General features: G+C 37.8%; 1 protein-coding gene across 2 annotated transcripts in view; it reads left to right on the top strand.

Moving 5' to 3' along the window:
* Positions 1–24,658, top strand: part of mpp7a (MAGUK p55 scaffold protein 7a) — a 144,907-nt gene that overhangs the window by 15,991 nt on the left and 104,258 nt on the right. For both annotated transcript variants that reach the window (XM_073866920.1, XM_073866919.1), the window contains exons 2-3: positions 7,978–8,137; positions 18,331–18,449. In XM_073866920.1, coding sequence (XP_073723021.1) covers positions 8,101–8,137; positions 18,331–18,449 — 156 coding nt within the window. In that variant the 5' untranslated portion in view covers positions 7,978–8,100. The remainder of the gene's footprint in view (positions 1–7,977; positions 8,138–18,330; positions 18,450–24,658) is intronic.

Here is a 24,658-nt window from a genome sequence, read left to right as displayed (position 1 = left end):
AGTGTTTCCCATACATTGATTTATTTGTGGTGGCCCACCACAGAATCAACACTGGCCCCCACAAATAGAATTTTCATGATTCCCATTTACATTTTTATTTCACTATTTAAAACCGCTTAATTAGGCTTAAAATATAATTTGATATATAATACAGATACAGATCAAAGAGTAGAAGTGAAACATATTTCAGGTGCCAACACTAGATGAAACGCAAACACGACATAATGTCACATATATGCTAATTAGCGGGTGACGTCATCACCACCACAGTCTCTCAAAATCCTGTGGGAAACACTGCATGTTGTGACGAACTTCGCATTGAGCACCCTCGAAAAAAGAAGTCACTGGCTCCCACTGGATTAAAATGCTTGTTTTAATAGAAATTGGTCCTTCACTGCTGGCCAGGACACATCACGACAGTTTAGCATTTACACAACTATATATAATATATCCTCATGCACAATTCTGACTGCCTTTGTATGTAGTTTTTGTGATTCATGAGAGCTGAACTTAATTTTAACTTAAAGATGTTTATTATTCTCTGTTTATGATAGACCTTTTTTATCAGGAAATTTTCTGGCCAACCAAATCAGAAAAATCTAATTTTCATTGCTTATCCGGCTGTCTGTAAATCATTATTTAATTAAAAATTTGTTTATTTAGTTAAATGGTGAAAATAATTTCTTATAATTTCTAAATATCAGTTGGTGTTTTAAAAGTAACTAAAACAATAATTAAAAAATAAACAATAGCCCCCCTAATAAAATGTTATGGATTATCTCGAAAAATACCTTAACACATTGTTAAATTAACTTGAAGCTCTTGAACTGGAAAGGTGTACTTTTAGCTGGAAACGTTACATAGTTATGATAGTTAGGTGAGTCACTACACTGTGGAAGTTGATTTCCTCAAAGCGTGTGCATTCAGTCATGTAGGTCACCACTTTTATGTCATTCTCTCACTGGTTTGTTCTTCAGTTATGTGAGTTGTAGTTCTTTCTGTGCCCGTGCTGATTATAGATGAATAGAGCGAGCACTGATGTGTGGTGGTGTGGCAGAAAGCCTCTCAATGCTGTCCTTCATGAGGAACCCTAAATAAATCATTCATCTCCTAATGACTACACACAGCCTCTGAGGGCCTATCGACAGCATCACACGCACAATACTCACCCAAAGTCTGAATATAAGAATGGGGCTGTTCTCACACAAATGCCCCAAATCATCACCTTAATGACTCTTACAATGTTTCAAATACACCCCACAATGAGCCGCTGGCTTTTCTTGTGAAACTCAAGGACACACACACCTAAATATGAGCACAATACGACTCATGGAACAACACATCCTGCTTATAGAGAGGAATAGCTAGCTAGCTGAAACTGTTGAACATTGTATTTATTTCAAAATTGTATGTTAATTTAACTTTAAACTTTTAAGTCTGCTTTATGATGCATTTTGTGTTTTCTTGCTATTTCATTAAGAATTTTAGTGTATTTCATTAAAGGAAAACACCCCCGTTTTTCAATATTTTACTATGTTCTTACCTCAACTTAGATAAATTAATACATACCTATCTTTTCTCAATGTGTACACTTTTAATCTTTGTACAGCGCCTCATGAATGTGTTAGCATTTAGCCTAGCCCCATTCATTCCTATGGCTCCAAACAGGGAGGAATTTAGAAGCCACCAAACACTTCCATGTTTTCCCTATTTAAAGACTGTTACATGAGTAGTTACACGAGTAAGTATGGTGGCACAAAATAAAACTTTTGTTTGGAGCCATAGGAATGAATGGGGCTAGGCTAAATGCTAACACATTCACAAAGCGCTGTACAAAGATTAAAAGTGCATGCATTGAAAAAAGATAGGTATGTATTAATTCATCTAAGTTGAGGTAAGAACATAGTAAAATATTGAAAAACGGGGGTGTTTTCCTTTAAGATGGGTGATTCTCACGAAAACTTGGTTTTAAAAATGTCAAGCATGAAAATGTAAAAATTGCTTAAATTTACTTTTTTTTACCACCAGACATTGAAAAACAAAGTCTGGAGTAAATGGGAATATTATTTAAAAACTTTTACTTGTCATTTAACACTTTTTGTAACACAATTTAAAAAATTAGTCCTAAAAAATCTCATTACCGCAACAGTCAGAAAACATCAACACTGACATATTTTCAAAATGACATGACAAACCTGAAAGAACATAATTTGGAGATTCTGCACATGCATTTAAAATAGGGATGCACCGATAGGATTTTTTTGGGCCGATACCGATACCGATTTAAACAGACAACTTCTGGCCGATACCGATGCCGATACCGATATTAAACAGTTTACAACACTATACAGTTGTTCTATTAGCTAGTTTATTTCTGCATCATATTATTTTTACTGAACATGGATAGTATCTAATTAACATTCAACTGACCAACATAATAAGAGGCACAAATTAAGCTAAAACAAATATAATAAGACAACATGACAACCTTCAAAGGTGGTTTTTGCTATTCAGCATTTCTTTTATTAACAACATTAACAATTTATTTTTACATACAATGGATTTCTTTAATAAACATAAAATAATGCCAGTGCTATTTCTTTAAACAGAGTATAAATATTGCTACTTCAAAAAAAGTTGGACTTCTTGCCCCACTAAAGTGCAGTCTGTTTCTTTTATTGTCCAAGACATTTGAGCCAGCTCAACAAAGGTTTTCTGTCTGTGCTTAAGTATAGTGCACACTAGGGCTGGACCAGAATGTTCGAATATTCGTTCCGTTGGTTGACATTTGATTTTCAGTTTTGAGATTCGAATATATATATATTTTACAGCGTTAATGCAGAGCTTTTGCCAAGCAGGAAGTGCGCTTCACGCTCCAGCTCTATAGGTGGCGCAGAGAGATCAACATCCATAGCCAACAGCCATCAAACGCAGCCAGTAGAAGAAGAGATCGCCTCAAACGGAAAGCGGTCTTCCTGCTTTGGCATTCACGCTAATAGTGTTGTAAATAACGTTCAGTTTCTTGCAAAAACGGATTGATTTGCTTCACAAGACGTCAATATGTCACACGGAGTTATGGGGGATTACTTTTGTATTAGATATACATGTTTAAAGTGGCGGATCGGTTGACTTGCATGACGGAGCACTGGGGTTTCTGCAAAATATCTTCTTTATTGGTTTACTGATGAAAAAACATATTGGATGGTGTAAGTGTTAGTAAATAAACTTGATTTTGAAAGTATGCTACCGTTTTATTACAGTTTGTTGAACTTCATTAATTCGTTCATTTATTTACGTTGTTTTATTTAAATGGCCTAAGTTACCCTTTACGTAATAAATAATTACTATGCTTCTAATTTCTGATACGGGAGTGTTTGTTTGTTAGAAAAATGTTAGGCTACCTTATTAAAAGTATTGCTGGTGTTTTGTTTCACTAATGCTGTTCTCGCAGCACGCGTGACAGGCACGCCGCTACATACACACACAGATTCCTGCCTTTATTAAAGAGAAAAATATGTATGTTCAGCTCCTCCTTCCGAAGCTTTGAATATTTGATTTGATTTCTACTAGAGCTTCGAAGCTCAAATGGTATTCGGAACAGTCCTAGTGCACACCCAAACATTAAATCATTTTAATTGAACAACAGACATGCAAGTCATTGCCTTTATGCGGTTAATTAATAAACAATCGGTATCGGCCTTTCTCGTGCTATTGCCGATATGCCGATGGTTTCAAATTCATCAAAAATCGGCCGATAAATATCGGCGGCCGATGCATCGGTGCATCACTAATTTAAAATCAAAGTATTATGCTTCTATTAATTAAATTAACATTTAATAAGCATCTGTTGCGGTAATGATAATCAAAATGTCGTGTAAGCATTTTGACAAGACAATATTTCATATTATCAAAATCAAACTTTATTAAAATTCTGTATGTGTGCTTAAACTGTTCTCAAAAAGTGTTGCGGAGGATGAGAACATCAGGCATGGACACATCATTTTCCTAATTTTTCTTCATTATTATTATACATGAATATTCAGTAAATATTTTTTCTGTCATCTAAAGTAGTCTAGCAAAACATCCATTTATTTTTTTTCTTAATATTTTTGTGTTAATTTGATTAAATTACAACATAACGCATGTTCAAACACAGCCGGACACATTGCGGTAATGAGAATTTCAGCAGAAAATGAGATAAAATTTACAATTATAAATTCTTATGTTGAAATCACACATTGTGCAAGGTAGAACACAGTATTGTGTTAATTCTGATGCTTTTTAATGTTACTATATTACACATTTTAAAGCTAAAATCATTAGTGCCGTGGTGTTTCAATGGTTTCGTGAGAATCACCCACATGTTCTCTAGAGTGAGGTTATCATTTTTTGTTTGACAGAGCTTTTGTGTTAACTGTAACTAAATATCACTTTATTCATACTCAACACTTTTGAATGTTCCCAGTTTGAGTGGATGAATACTTCATGTAGCTTTATCTCCACCTGGTGGTTTCACCGTGCAAATATATTTTGTAATATCCATCTTTCCTTCAGATTAGCTGAATTTGAGTATGAATCTATTGGTCTGTACGTGTCTTTGTTTTTCTCTATTCGTTACTGTGTCTTTTTTCAAGTTTATCAGCCAGGGAAACCGACTGAAGAAACTCGTAATTCCTGTTGGTTAGGTTTGTCATTGTGCATGCATGGGTGGGTGTCGGCAGGTGTTTGGTTGTAAGGTAAGTACAGCATGCGCAGTCTTTAATAATGGGTGAAATGGTTCTGTTTATACACATTAAAGCATGTGGTTTGTTCGATTAGATGTTGTTGAAAGAATAGTTCAGCCAAAACTGAAAATTCTGTCATTTACTTACCATCATGCAGTGCAAAATCCGCATTATTTTAGTTGTTCTGAACACAGGAGGCTGGTTTTATGATTATCTTCTTTATGCCTAAGGCACCTCGTGGTTCACACTTTTAAATGCTTTATGTTAAAGCCGTCACATTATCAGAATATTGAACTCAGATTACTCTTACTATAAAAATTTAAATTTAAATCATATGGTTTTGGTCTGCACTATATGCTTATATTCAAGTGACTTCATTTTATACGTTCAGCAGACTCGTACATACACACTGTCAGTCAGTCTGCATTATGATTGTTTACTTGCATGTGGCATTTTTGCTGTTTCATCGTATGAAGTCATAGAAGCATTTTGTAGTTCTCCATATAAAATGTATATAAGTGTTTAATAGATAAAGTCCTTGCAAACCTCCATGACTTTACATATCATGTGATCATGTGAGCGTGACACAGGTTGACCTGTAAAAAATGCATAAAAGACAAGATTTATGCAGGGTTCCCACAGGTCCTTGAAAGTTTGTGAATCTGTGAGAAAAGGCCCTGGGAAGTTTTTGAAAATATACATACGTAGATACAGGTCATTGAAGGTGCTTGAATCTATTTTATGCAAGAAGTTTTCTGGAAAAAATCCATATTATTCCCTGTGTAGTGTAGGATAATATCATAACATTTCTAGACTTTTTAAGCACACGTGCTAAACTGTTTGCTTTAAATGCTTATATCTTCTGCATGCAAATGTTGATTAATACCAAAATGCTATTTTGCATAGTTGTGTTTGACACATGAAAACATCTTGGGTTACGTAGTTTCCAGATAAGGGAACGAGACACTGCATCTCCCTTGCCATACTTCCTGTGTTCCTGTAACACCGTCTTTGGCAATATTTCAGATAGCGATATACTTCCTGGCTCCCGCGTCACCCTGTCTTTGACGTTAAGCCTCACCATTAGTTTAGATTTGATATACACATTCAGATGCACTTCCCCCTGGAGGCGTCCTCAAAGTGTCACCACAGTGACGCAGCGGGAGTTCCCTCGAAAGGGAACTTTAACAATGTATCTTAAAAGGTAACACCACGTAACCTTGCTCTCACTTGAAATGTGTCCCCACATTAAGTCCTTGAATTTGAGGGTATTGGACCTGGAAAGGCCTTGGAATGTCCTTGAATTTGAAAATAACTAAGGCAATAGTTCTCAAACTGGGGGCCGCGAGATGGTGCCAGGGGGGCCCCAGTTTTATGACATTTTATAAAATAAATTAATTTATCATGAATTCTGTGCAATTAAACCTAAACAAAATAAGACTACTAACCAACAGCACTACTTCGTATCATTTAATATGTTTTGTTTAATCAAAAGTTGGGTTTTAGAACAGTTTCTTGTCATAAATTTTCTTTGGGGGGCCGCAAAGGAATATGCCGTACACAAAGGGGGCCGCACGCTGAAAAAGTTTGAGAACCACTGAACTAAGGTGTGGGAATCCTGTTTAAATTAGCCTATTACATTAATCCCTGTTCAAAGAGTCAGCAGAGCTGAATTTAGCAACTACCCGCTCTTATTTCTGCACAGATGGTGCACGTGTCTCCCGTAGCCCTTCGTCTTGATTCACTGTCCCAACACACCAGTTTAAGGTTCACTGATTTACAAGACTCCCAGCAAATCTCCTTTAGAGGCTCATTCAGATTCTTGCACATACAGAAAGTCTCATAAGACTCCTAAATCTTTTGCAGATGATTCAGTGATGTATGGCTCTCCTGGAGCTCTTGGTTCTATTTTTCTTATGGTCTTTATGTTGTATATGTTAATATATTCTTATTCGCCTCTTTCTATCCAGTTTGCTTAAACTGTTTTTCTTTTTTAACTTTCCTTTAGTACTAATAGTATTAAAAAATTAATTAAATGCTTCGCATCCCTCTTAGTAAATGGCATGAACTCCTTTTTGTCTGTGTATGAGTGTATGTGTGTGTCTGGATCCCTCATTTGTTCAGATGCAGCGCCACGGTGCTCATGTTAAGCCAAGTGTTTTATTGACTGAAAGACTGTATTTTCTCACTATATGAAGTTTACAGACACATAAACGCACTTAAGCACTTATAATACTGGTGTGTTTATACTCTTAAAACAGCATGCACACTGCATTGACATGCCATGCATTTAATAGCAACACGCTTAACTGTCACGAGTACTGCAAAGACTTGTATGACAAGAGGAGAGAGAACGAGTGCACGAGTGAAAAATCCATGGCAGTACTATGGTAGTTTGTTATTTTTACCTAAAAATATGTCTTGAACTAAGCCATATCTGACCTTAAACTTTCATGTTTGTGAGCATGTGTGAAATCGTGTCTCTGACCTCTCTCTGATCTTGCGGGGGATTGTGATGTGTGTTAAACCTGATCTCCGCAATAATGTTGCCAGTTATCTGGGGAAATGAATGCTTGTCTGTGTATTTTGTTAAGCAAACGTGTGTGAAATCGTTTTAGTTCTTAGAACCGGGACATCAGTCTTCTCTGCTGTGCTTCCCTTCCCACATCTAACCTTTAATCTTTATTACTCCCTTCTTCTCGGTACAGACTGCGTATCTATTGGATGCCTTGTAAATTGTAATTGGCTGTAATGACACCACTAGATGGCAGCATCATTCTTTATGTTTATAGCACAGCGGCGTTTGATTAAACCTCCAGCATACCTTGCATTGCACTCATGTCTTTTTCCATACGGATTCTGGTTCACAAACCTGATACTGTGAGATCTGTAATGGAGGCAGAATGAGTAAGGTTGCCCCCACCCTCCTCTTTCCATCTCTCTGTTTTTCAAATGTACAATCAAGCCACAGATTACAGGTCTTTAGGGTGACATAAAGTTTTCAGGTGCTTTCGATGTCATGGATCCGAGCCTCAAATGGAAAAAGATAAAATTGGAGGTGATCGTTGAGGCTGATGCATCTCTAGCTCTCTTTTTTGTTTGTTTTTATTTTTCCCTCACATTTTGTAACCTTTGAACTTGTTTGGTGTTGACAAATGGTTTCAATTTGAAAGTTAAAGTCTGTTAAATGTATCTGGATGCTATAAACCTTCTGCATTGTATTATAAAAGTGTTTGTTTTTAATCTTGTTTAGATTTTCCAATGACATAATCACGGCTTCACAGACTCTGCCTGGGGTCGAGTCGTCTAACCCCAACGCTGCAGGATTGTTGTGGCATCGTTGTGACGTTGAAAGGAAACAGATACACCAGTCATCATGCCGGCCCTCTCCACCAGAACCGGCAGTGAGATAGGTGACCCATCCTTCTCTTATTTTACCAAATTAACAACAATGATCAGTCTATGATGACTATAGTTACAAACAAAATGTGATTTTTATGCATGTTGATCCTAAATAACACGTGCTTACATTAGGGTGGTCCTTATTTTTCAACTTTTAAAAGTTCAGGATCAGAAGAGACTGAAATAACTGGAACAAAGTTACCCTCCAAGAAGCAAGTTTTATGTGTTTTGTACGTTTTTAAATGATTAACGGAATTGATTTCGGAAATATTCAAAGGCTTTGAGCAACCCCTAGATATTGTAGGAACAATTTAAAATTTTGCACAGTGTGTTTTTTCATTGATATCCTAACACATTTAGGGGGTGAGAGTTGAACATTTAAAAAAATTTAACCATTATAAGGACCACCCTAGCTTACATGCTTCAATTATCAATGCCAAACTTGACCACAAAGCAAAGGCTATGAACACTTGTGGGTCTGTAAAAATATACAGATTTTTTATGGATATGCTGTTACTGTATATGTGTTACTTATCATTACAACAAATGACAAATAATAGAAAAAAGCATTTCCTTCAGACCCTCCCAAACTTTTTTCACCGGGCCCCCCTTTTGTACAGAGTAATATTTTCAAGCCCCTCTCAGATATCGTTTGCATGCAAACTCCTTATAGGATATACAGTGAGGAAAAATGTCCACCTCCATTCCATTTATTATCCTAAATTAGATGCACCTGTTTAAGGTCGTTAGCTGCATAAAGACACCTGTCCACCCTATATGATCAGTAAGAATCCAACTACTAACATGGCCAAGACCAAAGAGCCTTCCAAAAACACTAGACAAAATTGTACACCTCCACAAGGCTGGAAAGGGCTATGGGGAAATTGCCAAGCAGCTTGGTGAAAAAAGGTCATGGTTTGAAATCATGCATGGCACGGAAGGTTCCCCTGCTTAAATCAGCACATGTCCAGGCCCGTCTTAAGTTTGCCAATGACCATTTGGATGATCCAGAGGAGTCATGGGAGAAAGTCATGTGGTCAGATGAGACTAAAATAGAACTTTTTGGTCATAATTCCACTAAACGTCTTTTAAGGAAGAAGAATGATGAGTACCATCCCAAGAACACCATCCCTACTGTGAAGCATGGGGGGGTAGCATCATGCTTTGGGGGTGATTTTCTGCCCATGGGACAGGGTGACTGCACTGTATTAAGGAGAGGATGACCGGGGCCATGTATTGCAAGATTTTGGGGAACAACCTCCTTCCCTCAGTTAGAGCATTGAAAATGGGTCAAGGCTGGGTCTTCCAACATGACAATGACCCGAAGCACACAGCCAGGATAACCAAGGAGTGGCTCTGTAAGAAGCAGATCAATTTCAGACCCTTCCATGATTTCTAAGTGGGAAAAATTGCAAAATAGCAGGGTGTTCAAATACTTCTTTTTCTCACTGTATTTAAAACAATGTAATTAATACAATACTGCAACTTCAGTGTGTGATATTACTAAAAAAACTACATAAGAAAAAAGGGGAAGCCTTAGATTACAAACTAAAAAACTTAACTAACAAACACTTTGGTTGGTTATTGCCTGGGTTTATAATGGGAATCACATAACTCTCATTTTCATATTGCAGAAACAAACACTGGTTTGTAAACACGCCACTGACTATAGACAGCACTTTTGAGTTGGTATTTTTGCTACTGATGCTGTAGAAAGACTTCATAACTTCATAATGTTATTGCATTGAATTGGTGTTTCCTGTAAAGCCTGTACTTTTGACATCCCTACATATGTTTAAGCACTGCTATCAAAAGTTAGTCATCTCCCCTGTGATAGAAGAATGAGTTTGTATAGGTGTTTTTCATATTTGAAAGGTTTTCCCTCTTTAGCAGTCATGGTTACTCAATGGATGTTGGAAATTGAAAAGACAAGGTGGAAACTTAGACCATCTATTACTATTATGGTCATTTCACACAATTACTGACTTTTTGGGATCCAAATTAAACTTGAACTTGGCTGTCTCTCAGCTTTATTCTTGTGATGTGATCGACCTCTCATTAGTTCAAACGTCCAGGGGTCACAGCATTGCAATGTGTGTGTTTGCAATTGTGTTTGAAGAGCAAACACACAACTAAACATTGCTTGCTCTGTCTCTCCCAGACACACACTGTTTTCCCTTCTTCCTTTTTCTGGCACACATCGCTCACTCCTGGCGTCGTTTCCTTTATAAAGAAGGGATTACTAAGTGAATATAATCTATTAGAAAATAATGTCTAGTTGAGGTATAAAAGCCTGATGGACGACTGTAAGGTTGCCGGGAGACGTGTGGTGTGGTTAGGATACGTCCACTGTGTGCGATCCTGTCTTGCCCAACAGACTTTTAATGAATACTTTAAAAGCCCAGTAAGCCAATGCAGACCTGATAGATTGATCCCATTATAGACATTATGTGTGCGAATACTCGGGTGCCCTGAATGTTTTGCCACTTTTTGTGCTGCTCTTGATGCCTAATTGGCTTCTGGCCCTTTGTTGGACACCTGACACAACCCCTTTCTCATTCATAAGGCAGGAAATTAAGATTTAATTGCCAAAACCTACACGAAAATTGATCAAGGAGGACTACCACTAAAATATTAGCTTATTTCTGGCTCATTCTTCTCTTTTTCTTCTGTTTCTTTCTCATTGAAGTACTTTATCTTGTAGTGTCTGTATTGTTTTCATCTGATCTCCATTCCTCTGTATGAAATAGCCCTATGGACATTAGAACGCTGTTCCCTTACTACTTCATATGTATCCTGTTTTTAGTGTGGGAGTTTTGCTTCCTGGTGGCATTTGATTTCATGACCCCTGGGTGTCCTTGGGCTGACAGACTCATCCACCCACTACCTGTAAAATGTGTTTGTGTGAGAATGAGCCTGGTGTTGATGTCAGGTGATACATTACTGTAATTCTTTTTACATCAACTGCAAACTCAATCATTTTGTGCGCCTCGGCTTACGTTTACAAAGTCAGAAGTTATTCACTTGTACTTCCATAAGGAACCGTGTAAAACCAGCCTTGGTTATCATGTTGTCAATAGAAAGATTCATATTTTGCAAAGCACAAGAACGTTATGCTGGGTACACACCAAAAGATTTTTTACATCTTATAAGATTTTCAAATGTGATAGACCACAAACATGAAGATAAATCTAGGATTTTTTTAACCGTTTTGCATCTATAGTGTGTGCTGTGCCATGATGTGTCAAAGACAGCACACCACACACAAACAGATTTTCAACCAGAGTCTCGACTGTGAATACAGGAAATCTCACGAGACTTCAGAATAAGCATGGTGGATGATATGCAGGAAGAAATTTCAACAGAAAATTCAAGGAAAAAAGAAAAGGGTTTGGGTGAAGCCGTAGAGACAGCGGGAACGTGGTCCAACTCTGATGTCTACATCAACTTCACTTTGTGCTTCACCATGACTGCTTCCGTCTTCCATCATCTCGGTTTCTGATTGGATATTGTTTCATTTCACGTGATAATCTCAAGAGCGTGCGCATGTTTGTCTACTGGGTTTCCCCCACACATCAGGATTTCTGATTGTAAATATTTTCTCTTTCCCTGCCAGCTTTCTATTTTTCGATTTTCACAAACGTTTATGCCTCCCAGAAAATGCTCTTTTTTAAATATATAAACATACAAAATAATAAATGAAAGAACAGACCCTCCGCTTTCAAAAACAAACAAACAAAAAAAAAAAAACATTTCATCCTACCTTGATTAGTTCTCTTTTTATCACCTTTCAGATATGGGTAGGTTTCTTCAAAAACAATCCCCCTGGTGGATTGTAGCGGCTTTGCCGATTGACAAGGTAAATTGTCAATGGCGGGGAAAGAGTTAAACATGTTTAATATTTTCGATTCGCGGTCGGGGCGGCTCTGACATTCTTCCAATAAGGTTCAGACACTCTTAACACACATCACACCAAGGGAAAATCTGATAAGATAATCTGTAGAACAATTGTGATAATCGGGACATAGCTACGATAGTCGAAAGGGGGGAAATCGGCCCAAAATCAGCCCGATTATCTTTTGGTGTGTACCCAGCATTACTCATTCACATTCTTTTTGTTAAAGGCAGGGTCCATGATCTCTGAAAGCCAATGTTGACATTTGAAATCACCTAAACAAACACGCCCCTACCTTCTTTTGATAGAGGCGGCCCACACATACGCAACAATGTCGTTTAGTAGACATGCCCCTTACTGCTGATTGGTTACAAGTGTGTTTTGGTACTCGACCTGACTCCCTTTTTCAAAAAATTTTCACATTTAAACTGGTTTGAAATTCAAGACTAAGGCTAGGGGAAATATTTTAGTTTTGTGAAAATTTGCATGTGAAGAATCAATACATTAAACTGATTTTTTTGTCTATAAAGATGAAAGTAAAGTGAGTCAAGATTAATACATTGCATATTTGAACTATGCAGTAAGCTACCTAGTTGTCATTGGGGCACTACCCTTTCAAAAAGTGCTTTTTCAAACACTTTTGCTCCTAAAGAGTGCATGTAAGTATCTCAAAGATATATATTGGTATCAAATGTATACATATCTATACCTAAATGATACAAATTAGGACATTTTAAGGGGTAATAATGGACCAATGACAGCTTTGGACCATTTTCTTCTGACAGTGTAGTATTTTATGCACTGTAAAAAAAGTTACCTGGCTGCATTGAAGTTTTGAGGTAATTCAACTTAAAAATATTAGTTGACACAGTTAAACCAACAATTTTTTTACAGTGTGGGCTGTCCATCATTTTCGTGATCACATTACATCTCATTTCTGTTCCTTTTCAGATGAGCAGAAATCATATCAGTGTAGTTTTTAACATACAGATCTGTTTAGATACAGTTTAGACACTTAGTCATTTTTCTTTTGTCTCTGAGTTTGGTAAACAGGACGATTATTCAGTGAGCCGTTTCATCTTCAGAGCTGCAAAACTATGTAGCTTGTTAGCCAGATCACTGCCCAATAATTGTAGCATCTTAGCCCTCTGTAGCACATTTATGCATCATATAAAGTTTTACTGTGTTATTATAGGCTGGCCTGCTCATCAAATTACTATAGCTCTCCCCAAGGTGTCACAAAAAAGATAAAAGTTCCAAGTATGTCAGCAAAAAGAGAGACAAACAAAAAGGAACATAAGGGAAGCTCTTAAGGCAAAAGTTCTTTAACAGATAAGCAACCTCTAATGAAGACATTTATATGTGTGACAGTTTAATGTGTGGGTATTATCTATGAAACTCCAACTTCTTGAAGCTGAATGATATTGTCCTTAAATGTCCATAGTTGTTCTTTTGATTTAAAGCGTAAGTCTTTGTGTGTGTGGATACACTTATTTCCATCCGTCCTGTTGAGAAACAAGTGTGGCGTAATGATGTTGTCGTCTGTAACGAGATCCACATTGAGCTACATATTGTTTATCGTTCAGGTGCTGAGTCTCTCTTATGACTTAAGCAGAGCGCCGGCTGAATATGGCAGCAATGAGGGATATGACAGGAATGGTCATATTAAATTTCTTCTCGGCTAACAGTAAATTTTTCCGTTCTGATGTCAAGAATGCAGAGCATCTGGGAGAAGACGACGAACGAGAGTGCGAGCATTAGTAGCGGCAACAGCATGCGCTTTGGGAGCACTTTATCGATTTCCAGCTATTTATCCCCTGCTTTTCCATCTCTCTCTCTCTCTCTCTCTCGTTCTTTCTTTCTCTCTACTGCCATAGGGATACAGCACTGTAACACAAGGATTTGTTGCCACTGAAAATGCTCCCTGTTTCCAGTTACATCAGAACGAAAATTTCCACTTCGTTTTACCAAATGCATGCGAAAGGAGAGGGACCAACATGGAGGGAGAAGGAATTTCATTTATTTTTATATTTTTTGTCACCCCTTCTTCGGAGGATAAAGATACCTGCCCTTCTTTAGAGGAATTGGAAAAGATTCTGTTAACATGTTGAGAAAATCCTAAAAAGGTTTCTTTAGGCATCACTAAAGTTCCTAGATGTTGCAAGGATAATTTCCAAACATCAAAAGAACCCTCGGATTTCTCCTATAAACATTTTGAAACACTGAACCTCTAAGATATTCCTATTGATGCCTGGTTTGTTTTTGGCTTTTGTGCAGCATTACACAATAAGGCCTGTTTTCTTCCCACGGGTCCATGAAATCCTTGAAAGTTTGTGAATCTGGGGGAAAATATTCAAGGCCCTGGGAAGTGTTTGAAAGTATACATACACAGATACAGGTCATTGAAAGTGCTTGAATTTATTTCATGCAAAAAGTTTTCTGGAAAAAATCCATATTATTCCCTGTGTAGTGTAGGATAATATCATAAAAATTCTAGACTTTTTAAGCACACTTGCTAAACTGTTCGCTTTAAATGCTTATATCTTCTGTATGCGAATGTTGATTCATACCAAAATGCTTTTTTGCATAGTTGTGTTTGACACATGAAAATGTCTCGGGTTACGTATGTTTTCTGAGAGGAGAACGAGGTGCTGTGTCTCCCTTGCCATACTTCCTGTGTCCCTGTAACGCCGTCTTTGGCAATATGTCAGATCGATATACTTCCTGGCTCCCGCGTCACCATGTCTTTGTCGTTAAGCCACTGGTTGAATTTGATATACACATTCAGACACACTTACCCTTGGAGGTGTCCCCAAAGTGTCACCGCAGTGACGTAGCGCGAGTTCCCTTGAAAGGGAACTGTAATGCTGCGTTCACACCAGCCGGGTGATTCTCACGAAAACTTGGTTTTAAAAATGTCAAGCATGAAAATGTAAAAATTGCTTAAATTTTCCTTTTTTTCCCACCAGACATTGAAAAACAAAGTCTGGAGTAAATGGGAACATTAATTTAAAAACTTTTACTTATCATTTAACACTTTTTGTAACATAATTTAAAAAATTAGTCCTAAAAAATCTAATTACCGCAACAGTCAGAAAACATCAACACTGACAAATTTTCAAAATGACATGACAAACCTGAAAGAACATAATTTGGAGATTCTGCACATGCATTTAAAATCAAAGTATTATGCTTCTATTAATTAAATTAACATTTAATAAGCATCTGTTGCGGTAATGATAATCAAAATGTCGTGTAAGCAATCTGACAAGACAATATTTCAAATTAACTGTAACAAAAAGATCTTACCTGGTAGCCATCTTGAAGTAACTTGTCCATGTGCTTGGTCACTCAAAATCAAACTTTATTAAAATTCTGTATGTGTGCTTAAACTGTTCTTAAAAAGTGTTGCGGAGGATGAGAACATCTGGCATGGACACATCATTTTCCTAATTTTTCTTCATTATTATTATACATGAATATTCAGTAAATATTTGTTCTGTCAGTAGTCTAGCAAAACATCCATTTATTTTTTTTCTTAATATTTTTGTGTTAATTTGATTAAATTACAACATAACGCATGTTCAAACACAGCCGGACACATTGCGGTAATGAGAATTTCAGGAGAAAATGAGATAAAATTTACAATTATAAATTCTTATGTTGAAATCACACATTGTGCAAGGTAGAACACAGTATTGTGTTAATTCTGATGCTTTTTAATGTTACTATATTAACAAAATCATTAGTGCCGTGGTGTTTCAATGGTTTCGTGAGAATCACCCAGCTGCGGTAGAGGCGTCAAGCGCAAGTAATTTTAATGTCAATGTGAAGACGCGTTGATGCGTGTCTGGAGGTCTTGCGGCGCAAACGACATGCTTAGTATGGCGTGGCAAACGCCCGAGTTGAAAAATTTGAACGTCGCCTTAACCAATCAGGATTCAAGCTAAACTAGGCGCGGTAGATGCGATTTTGATGCCTCAAATGCAGCTGGTGTGAATCCAATGTAACAATGTGTCTTTAAATGTAACACAATGTAACATTTAGTCCTTGAATTTGAGGGTATTGGACCTGGAAAGTCCTTGAAAGGTCCTTGAATTTGAAGTTAACGTAGGTGTGGGAACCCTGTTTTATTCAAAGCAATATACAGTGCAAGGTGTACATTTTTTTTTATCCATACAGGTATGTGTATTCTCTGTGGTCGAACCCATGACATTATGTACTGCTAACACAATGCTCTACCACTGAGCCACACAGAGGACCATTCCTTTTATAGGTCTCCACTTTTTAGCAAAGTCGCTTATTGTAGGTCCAATGCAATTGTGGAGTATAATGCTAAAAGCATGATTAAAGTAGATGATCTTGAACATGCAAGTAGATCTGCTGATATTCTGGGCAAGAGGTCTGATGTGGTGTTGTGGGTTAAGAGGACTATGAACATGAAACCTTGCAATGGGTGCAAACTGCCAACAAAAGCTTTTTCAGAGTGTGTGTGTTTGTGCTCTTCATGCATTTTATAACTTGAGACGTAGCTTCTAAAGGACAATACAAGATTGTAATCACTTCCATTGTTTGGAATTAAAGACGTGGATGCAATCAGAGACCAGACAGAAATGCTAAGCTCGTTGGAATGAATCGAATCGGAGTGTCACTAAGATGTATACTGTTACTGTATGTAGATGGCTGGTATTTATTTCTCTCGTCTCTTCTATAATTTGTCAGTGCTCTGGAGAGCCTCTCTGTCTCTTTTTCTCTCTGTGGATGTGTACATGTAGTACTGTTTCTGAGTAAATCAAAGGCACAGTGAATGAAAGCGCACAGCTGTTCTTGTTTTCATTTCTCCATTCACATGCTCAGTTTTTACGCAGACAGGCATGAACCGTGTTTCTCCGCGTAGCACCTGAAATACCGACCCCTGAGAGGTGGTCTCACGCACCCATGTGCGCGTTCGCATGACAGATATACTGCATCAGAGAGTCAGTCTCTCAGCACCTGAAAGAGAGAAACGCTCATTTCCAGCCGCAGAGTTCACCGAGACGAGTGTGTGTGAATCTTTTTGCACTATTGACTTTTGAACCCATCCAAACAAGACATTTAAAGAAAGCCGTTTTACTGTTCTTTCGAATTGCGGTCTGTGCTGTAAATCTATCTGGTCCTGTTTTCCACCAGTTGTCCTCCTCTTGGCTACTGCGTCCAGGGGACTGATGCCAGCAGGGGCGAGACTGCGAGCCAGCAGGGCATATTTCCCATGCGGACAGCCTCTCTTGTGGCGTACGTTTGTGTGTCTCTGGGCGTATATTTGCATGTTGCTTCATGCCTGTGTGTGTCTGACTAAGAATATCGCTTGGTTCCAGAAAACCGTCTCTTTATCCGCAAATTCTCATGCATGCGCGTAAGCGTTTGTGCGTGTCTTTGTGTACCGTGTTGTCCAGACAGTTCGAATGACCTTGTCGCCTTCCAAACAAGCTGTGTAATTAAAGCCGGTCTCCGTGCCCGGTGCTAGTGACCCATAATGCTGTGAATTTGAGAAGCAGGGCCTTCCGTCTTCTGCCCCTCCCTGCCATCCTCCAGCACCGCCATTGATGTCTAAGGAACGCTGTTATTTTCTGGAGGCCGCTGGGAAGTGTAGGCGTGTGAAAGGGAAATGCTGTTTGGCACAACATTCTTTCACATCCCAACCGGAAAACTTGGCAGCCGATAATGGTCGGTTTACGCAGATCTTTTTATAGGCTACAGACACAAGGTTGGTTGTTGACTGTAAAACTCAGTCCGGGCCCAGAAGGTCATCAGTGTGCAGTAGCTGACATTCAGAAGTTCATCGAGGGCATCTAGTAGGGATCTGTTTATTCAGCCATGTCATACTGTGCTCTTTAGTTTTGGGATTAAATATGTTATAAGTAGTGTGCTTATTATAACAAAGTGTTTATCTTTGTTTAAACATCACAGGACCTCCTAATAAAACTTTAGGGATTCAATTCACAGTTCCAGTTGTGATTCCTAGAAAAACAGGACGTAGACAGACAAAGGGAGGAAATGAGGGTGCAGCCTGGGAGAAGTCCACTTTTTAAGCCTTAGTGTGACCTGGTGGGAGACGCGTGCTAAATTAAACCAGGATGTTTAATTGGTTGTTATTGTTACTGTACTGTTGTCTCAAAGGAAACTGTATTGCACCATTTCAGAAAATGTTTATAGGAAACAATAGAGGATCTGACATGCAAGTGTCTTTGTTAATGATTTTCGGGGTCTTTTTTATGTGGGTCTGTAGTTTCAGTACGCATTGGTAATGTGTTTCCTGTGTTTCCTCTACAGGTCTGTATGAGCTGTTGTCTGTATTGCCGTCTCAACTGCAGCCTCATGTTGAGAACGCAGATGACCGCTCCTTTCTACACGCTATGTTTGGGCAGAGGAGTCTACACTCATTGGTCAAGGTGAGGTTGTGTGTGCGTGTGTGCGTATATATGCATGCGTGTGAGATTACACACTACTTCAACTATTCGATAGGACATGTGGTGTAACGCACCTAACTGTGTCTCTCTGTTTCTTACTGTTGCTCTGCAGTTTTGTGATATGATGTTTCGGGAAAGTGCCCATTTCTGTTGTTGTGGAAGTCAGTCGTTTTGAATAAATGCAAACCATTTTAGAAAGAGAATGTATGCCATGTTGATGCTAAATGTGAATCTGTGGTAAAGACTAGTTGACATTCTTTTCCTTTTGCTTTAAATGTCTTTTAAAGTGTTCAAGTAGTTTTGCCTATCTGTAAGACAAAGTGCACTGATCACATAATAAACTTATGACTTGCTCAGAATTATTCTTATAAATACTGGACATGCAGATGAATTTGTGAATCTAGATTTTAGAGCTGTGGACTGAGCTGACTTGAGCTCAATAACTTCGTATAACAGTCAGTGGAGATCTGACAGGCATAGAGCCAAAGACCTCCGGTGTCTAATGTAATTAACACAGGGTTTCACACATGTCCCACTCCACTCTGTTCATCTGCCAAGCAGGCGCTCCAGAGAGCCGTACAGGAAATCTGACACAACCTGCAATTTTCACCTGGGTTAGGTACACGATTCCAAACCGATACTCCGTCGCTGCGTGTGTGTGTCTGTATATGAGATGAAAAGGAGAGAGACGGGAGGAGAATGATACAGTAATTGGAAACTTTCCTTCATCTGAAGTCTAGCGGGAAGTAAATGGGTCTTTTCCAAGGTCTCGCCTTTACTTTAAAGTTTGATCTGATTTTCCACTTTAGTTTTATTACAGTCTGCATGGCTACATTTACACTGTCAATCAATTGTAAATTAAATAAAGGGGAGAAAAAGAGTGCCGCAGGGATGATGTATTTTTGTAGGCCAACCCTCGGAAGTTAGCGGGACACTGGTTCTTTTGCTAAAAAAGCCCATTCATTTTTCCCATAGACTTTTGGATTATATTTATTTTTGGATTTTGGATTAAAAAATAAGATCTGTGCTTAACAAAAGTTTATGACACTTACACGTTTTCTTCAACCAGTTAATCTTTGCACAATTTTATGAATTTTTAAAGGTACAATTTGTAACATATTTGCGGTAAAATATACAAAAACCACTAGGCCAGTGTTATATTTTGTTCAGCTGAGTACTTACAATGTCTTTCATGTTTCCAACAACTTGTAACTCGTGAGAAAATCGCTGTTCTAAACAATGACACGGGGCGGTTCATTGGCCTGTCAATATTCACGTAAAACTTTGTTACTGCTTTTACGTAGAAACCGCATGACAACAGTGTCTTGTTGCAATTCATCATGCTTTATTTTATAAAGCAGGGAAAATAAGTAATTGACACATCAGCATTTTTATAAGTAAGGGGATTTCTAAGTGGGCTATTGACACACACTTTCTATATTGAATTCATACAAAGAAATCAGAACATTTAAGTATACAAGTTGAGTCATAATAAATTAAGTGAAATGACACAAGTATTGAACACACTTTATTTACTATATTAAAAAAAAAAATTCTTGAAGACTAATGTTTATGTAATGTGAAATGTATTGCTTTATTTTTGCTGTTCACCTTGTCAGGTGAATTATGGTAATGTAAATAAATACAGTTAGTGTTATACAGAAATATGAATCAATCTTTATTGGAAATGATATTGGTAAGTTCCAAATACCTTTTACTATCATTGATTTGAAAATGTAAAACTGTGCTGTGTTATCACACCATTGAATTGGACAAATATTCTAACGTCTATGACTAACAATTCAGTTGCAAACTTTACATTATCCAGGTCTTATTCAATATAATTAAATAAAATGATGTCATCAAACGCAAAATGTTATAAAATTTTATTACTTTACTTCATCCGTTAACATGATTTCTTGTTCCCATCTGATTGATGGCCATCAACGGTGGAGTTGAAGACAACAGATCCCATTCCACACTCCTTCATAGTGTCATCAAGTCACGCCATTGTTATTGTTTTGATTGTGCGCCCCATAGTGGCGGGTTTTACAAATTGCGCCTTTACGTCTAAATGCATTTCCTAGAAATAAAAAAAAAAACTAACTAAGACTTCAAAATGCATAAAAGTTGTGTAAACACTGATCTTATTTTTTGCAATAATCCCAAGGCTATAGGAAAAATGAATGGGCTTTTTAGTGAAGGAACAAGTGTCCGGCTAACTTCCAGGGTTGGCCTACAAAAATACGTCATCTTTGCGGCACTCTATTATGTGTGTGTAAACAGAAACAAGACTAACACAGATCCAGCACAAGTCAAGTTTTTCAGTTTATTCTCATAAAGATTACAGTTGCGTGTTTAACTATATATACTTGCACTCACACCTTTAATATTGTAATCCCTCTTGGTACGGGGCTTGGCTCCTAAGCCCAGATCAGCTGGTAATGCATGTGGTTTTCACCTCTGGGCCGCCTTCTATTTGTTATTACATAAGGAAACCAGGTTAAGTACAAACTCTTGTGCCAGTCTTCCACAATGAACAGGGCATGTACTCGTGGGCTTCTGGGTAAGGGTGGCCTCTGTATCTGCAGTCCTCAGAGGATCGGGTTGAGGACTCTAAAGACCTCTAATCCTACTCTGAGATTTCTGGCTTAATACAAAATGCGGTTGGCAAAATGGTACTCAGTTGGTCCTTCTTACCATTTTCCACTGACTGGGTGTCTGAGTCAGGGCCATGTCTGGCCTTGTTCAGGCATTTACACCGAAAAAAATGGCATCTCTGGGCTGGAAAAATTTGCTCCTTAAACCTGCTGGTCTCGAACCAGAGGCCGGGGGGCAGAATAATGTCCTCTCCATGCAGTTTCAGAACAACTCAGTCTGAGCACACTGACGCAAAACAAATCTCCCATTAGGAAAACTGTTTATGCTGGAAAGCTGTTTAAGTGCACAATGTGTCGACAAGCAATTATTTGTCAGACACCCCATTTCTGTTTTGGTTTTGCTGCAAATCTTCTCTTACCACTTTATTTTCCGAATCATTTAAAACATTTTTATTTACAAATATGTTGATCTGGTGACTATATGAATTTTCACTGTTATATATGTTTATATATGATTCATATTCCAGCATGCATAAATATGCTTATAAATGATTTTATATAGTCAAATATGCCTAAATTGTTCATCTCAAATCAAAGACTCTTTACTTGCAGGACAATTATGTTGCATAGTTTGCATATAATTGAGGAAAGACTAGCTGAGAAATTTGTAGGTACAGTAGGGTACTAATGTCTCTGCTGCTTGCTTTTTTAATGAACATGGCAAGACCAAACATGGAAACACTTCCACTCTTACCCTATTAAAAGCTTTCAATATATAGCCAGTCAGATTAAATCTCATATACTGCCTTATCAGATTATTGCCCAGACAGAGAAAGTGAAAGCTGGGTTTGAATTGAACTTGAGAATGTCTGCTTTCTTATTGAATGCGAGATGCTGAAAACGTTTTGTCTGAGTTCCACATACTGGCAGTTGGCTTTACATTTTCCTACTTAACACTGAGTTACAATATTAATGTTTGTGAAGTCTCTTAAAGAGCAGCTCGTGTCTAATTCCGATTCTTTATAATCCGTATTCTGCATCCAAAATAAATTCTCAAAGTAATACAAGCCTTCTGCATCCTGTGTCTGCACTAAGCTTGCTCCAGAGTCAACAAATGCATATCTCTGTGCACACACGCACACACACACTGTGTTTTATATGTGGTGCAGACTGTGCACATGTGCATATGACAGGGATATCGAATTTGGTTAGGATGGAATGCAGACATACGCAATATACATTCAATCCATAAAGTCACTGACATATTACATTAAACTCATGATTGCTGTACTAGTTCCAAATTGCACAAAAACAATGGCACGACCTTCTGCCTATCTGAGATCATTTACACATGTACGTGACCCGCACCTTTTGTCCCTGGTTGTCATCATTTTTAATGTTGAATGAAATGTGGTGGTCTATTCACTTTGGCTTCACTTTGGCTTTTCTCTGTGTTGACAGTTGGGTGGCTTACATAAATATGATGAATTATTGTGTTTCATTAGGGCCACACGTGCATTAAATCTGTGCCATTCATCCAGCTTTATGAGTCGTAAAACTGGATATTAGAAATGGAGAATGCCACACATCACTGCAATGATGTTTGCCCTGCATCTCTGCATAGTATGAGTTAGAACTGCAGTTAATGTAATCAAATATAATATCTTTAATAAAAAATGCACTCGTTTTTATAGTGTTATTGACACTAAACAGTGCTAAATGCAAATAATGGACTACTTCATGGTAATTATGTCCATTTATATAGTTTGCACATTATATACAGGGGTCATAAATCTGGTTTAATTTTTAAAGGGATAGTTTACCCAAAAATTCTGTCATCATTCTGTCAACTCAGGTTGTTTATTGTTTTATTCTGTTAAACACAAAAGAAGATGTTTTGGTCAATGATTGTAACTACACAGATGACGTCACTTTCGACTTTCATAGTAAGAAAAACAAATACATTGAAATCAATGGATACTGTGTTTTTGGGTAACCTATCCCTTTAAAGTTTAGATTTTTGCAGTGACATTTATTTCTGAAAAAGGCTTTTTACTTTGAACATTAACCAGCGTGTCTGGTGTCTTTTAGAAGAGGATAAAAAGAGTTGAGAAGGTGTGTGTGTGTGTCCATCCTGTATGGTGGGTTTTGTGTAAACATCCCTTTCTTGACAGGCATCTCATCGTCAAACCCGTCTGTCTGCAGGCCCTTCCTGTCCTACACTTTGACGATCTGTGATCAGTTTGAGTGTAAGGTGATGAGGTGCAGTAGAACTCTTGGTTATGTTCTGGTCCACGTAGACCTCGGACCGTCAGGGGTTACTCGATACAGCTACTCGGGTCACTGTGAGACAGGCGGAAGAGAAGAGGTCAATATCATTCTAACAGTGCGGATGTTAGCAGCTGCCCAGAGCAGAAATACTACACCTCTAATACACACTGTTGTCATGCTGCTCTCTCTTCACCATTTCTGATTAACCAAAGGTGTTGCTTCCGATGTACCGTTTCCATATTTTTTCTGCATTCCTGCTCTGTTAAGCTTCTAAAGGTGCCATTACTATGCCCTAATTCTTTCGAAGGGTTTACCCTTCAGAGTGAGAGATGGGATAAAGGGTGCAGGGGCTCAAAAAATGTTTCTTGCTATGCATTTCTGTGCCCTCTTGCTGAGCCTTTTTTCTTTTTTTTTTCTTTCTTTTTTTAAAGTGGTCGGTTTTTGCCTTTATTTGATAGATAGATAGTAATTAAGGAGATTACAGGAAAGTATAGGGTGAAGAGAGGGGTATGGGATTGGCAAAGGACCTCGAGCCAGCATTCGAACTTGGGTCGGCAGAAGTGCGTCTGCACCATGTGTCGGAGCACGTTCCACTACACCATCGGCTCTGACATTGCTGAGCCTTTTTTCAAGATGCATAAAATCAATATGCATTGACAGATCATGTGAAAGGTTCACCCAAAAATTCTGCCAGTGTTTGTTTATTGTGCATCACTTTGTTGAAGGCAATGTGAAAGTAAATGTGGCCTGAGGTTGTTTCAGAGCTGTTGAAGTTACTTAGGTTTTTTAAGTGATAATCGATTATGACATTTGTTGTCAAGTGAGTTTTAATTTATTGTTGTTGGGTTTTCATAAAAATAGTAATGAACCACACACTAAGCATCTGTTTTAAAGTAAGGGGGATATCCAGGTTTTTATTACTGTAACAACGCATTGTTAATAACAATATTTTCCAAAAAACACATTTGAACCACCATGTGATTATTATTATTATTATACCCTGAGATGGATCAAAGATTGGTAGCAACATTGATTTTCATGCATTGTTATTTTTTGAACAGGGTCAGATTTTATAAAAAACTTCCTTAAGTGTTCCTAAGGCCACAAAATGACACTTTCCCAAAAACGGCTCTAAAAATATCATACGTCAATATTTTTTTTCATTTTAAACGATGCAGTCTTTTAGAACTACTTCTGCCTGAAACATACATATCAAATATTAATATAATTTGTGGAAATTTTAACCCATTATATGCCTGTTTGTTTACATTAGCCCATGTTTTTTTAACATAAAAAAACAAAAAAACTAAATATTTTCCA

This window comes from Misgurnus anguillicaudatus, chromosome 4 (assembly GCF_027580225.2).
Source record: "Misgurnus anguillicaudatus chromosome 4, ASM2758022v2, whole genome shotgun sequence".
In the NCBI taxonomy this organism is placed as follows: domain Eukaryota; kingdom Metazoa; phylum Chordata; class Actinopteri; order Cypriniformes; family Cobitidae; genus Misgurnus; species Misgurnus anguillicaudatus.
This window is presented reverse-complemented; position numbering and strand designations above follow the sequence as displayed.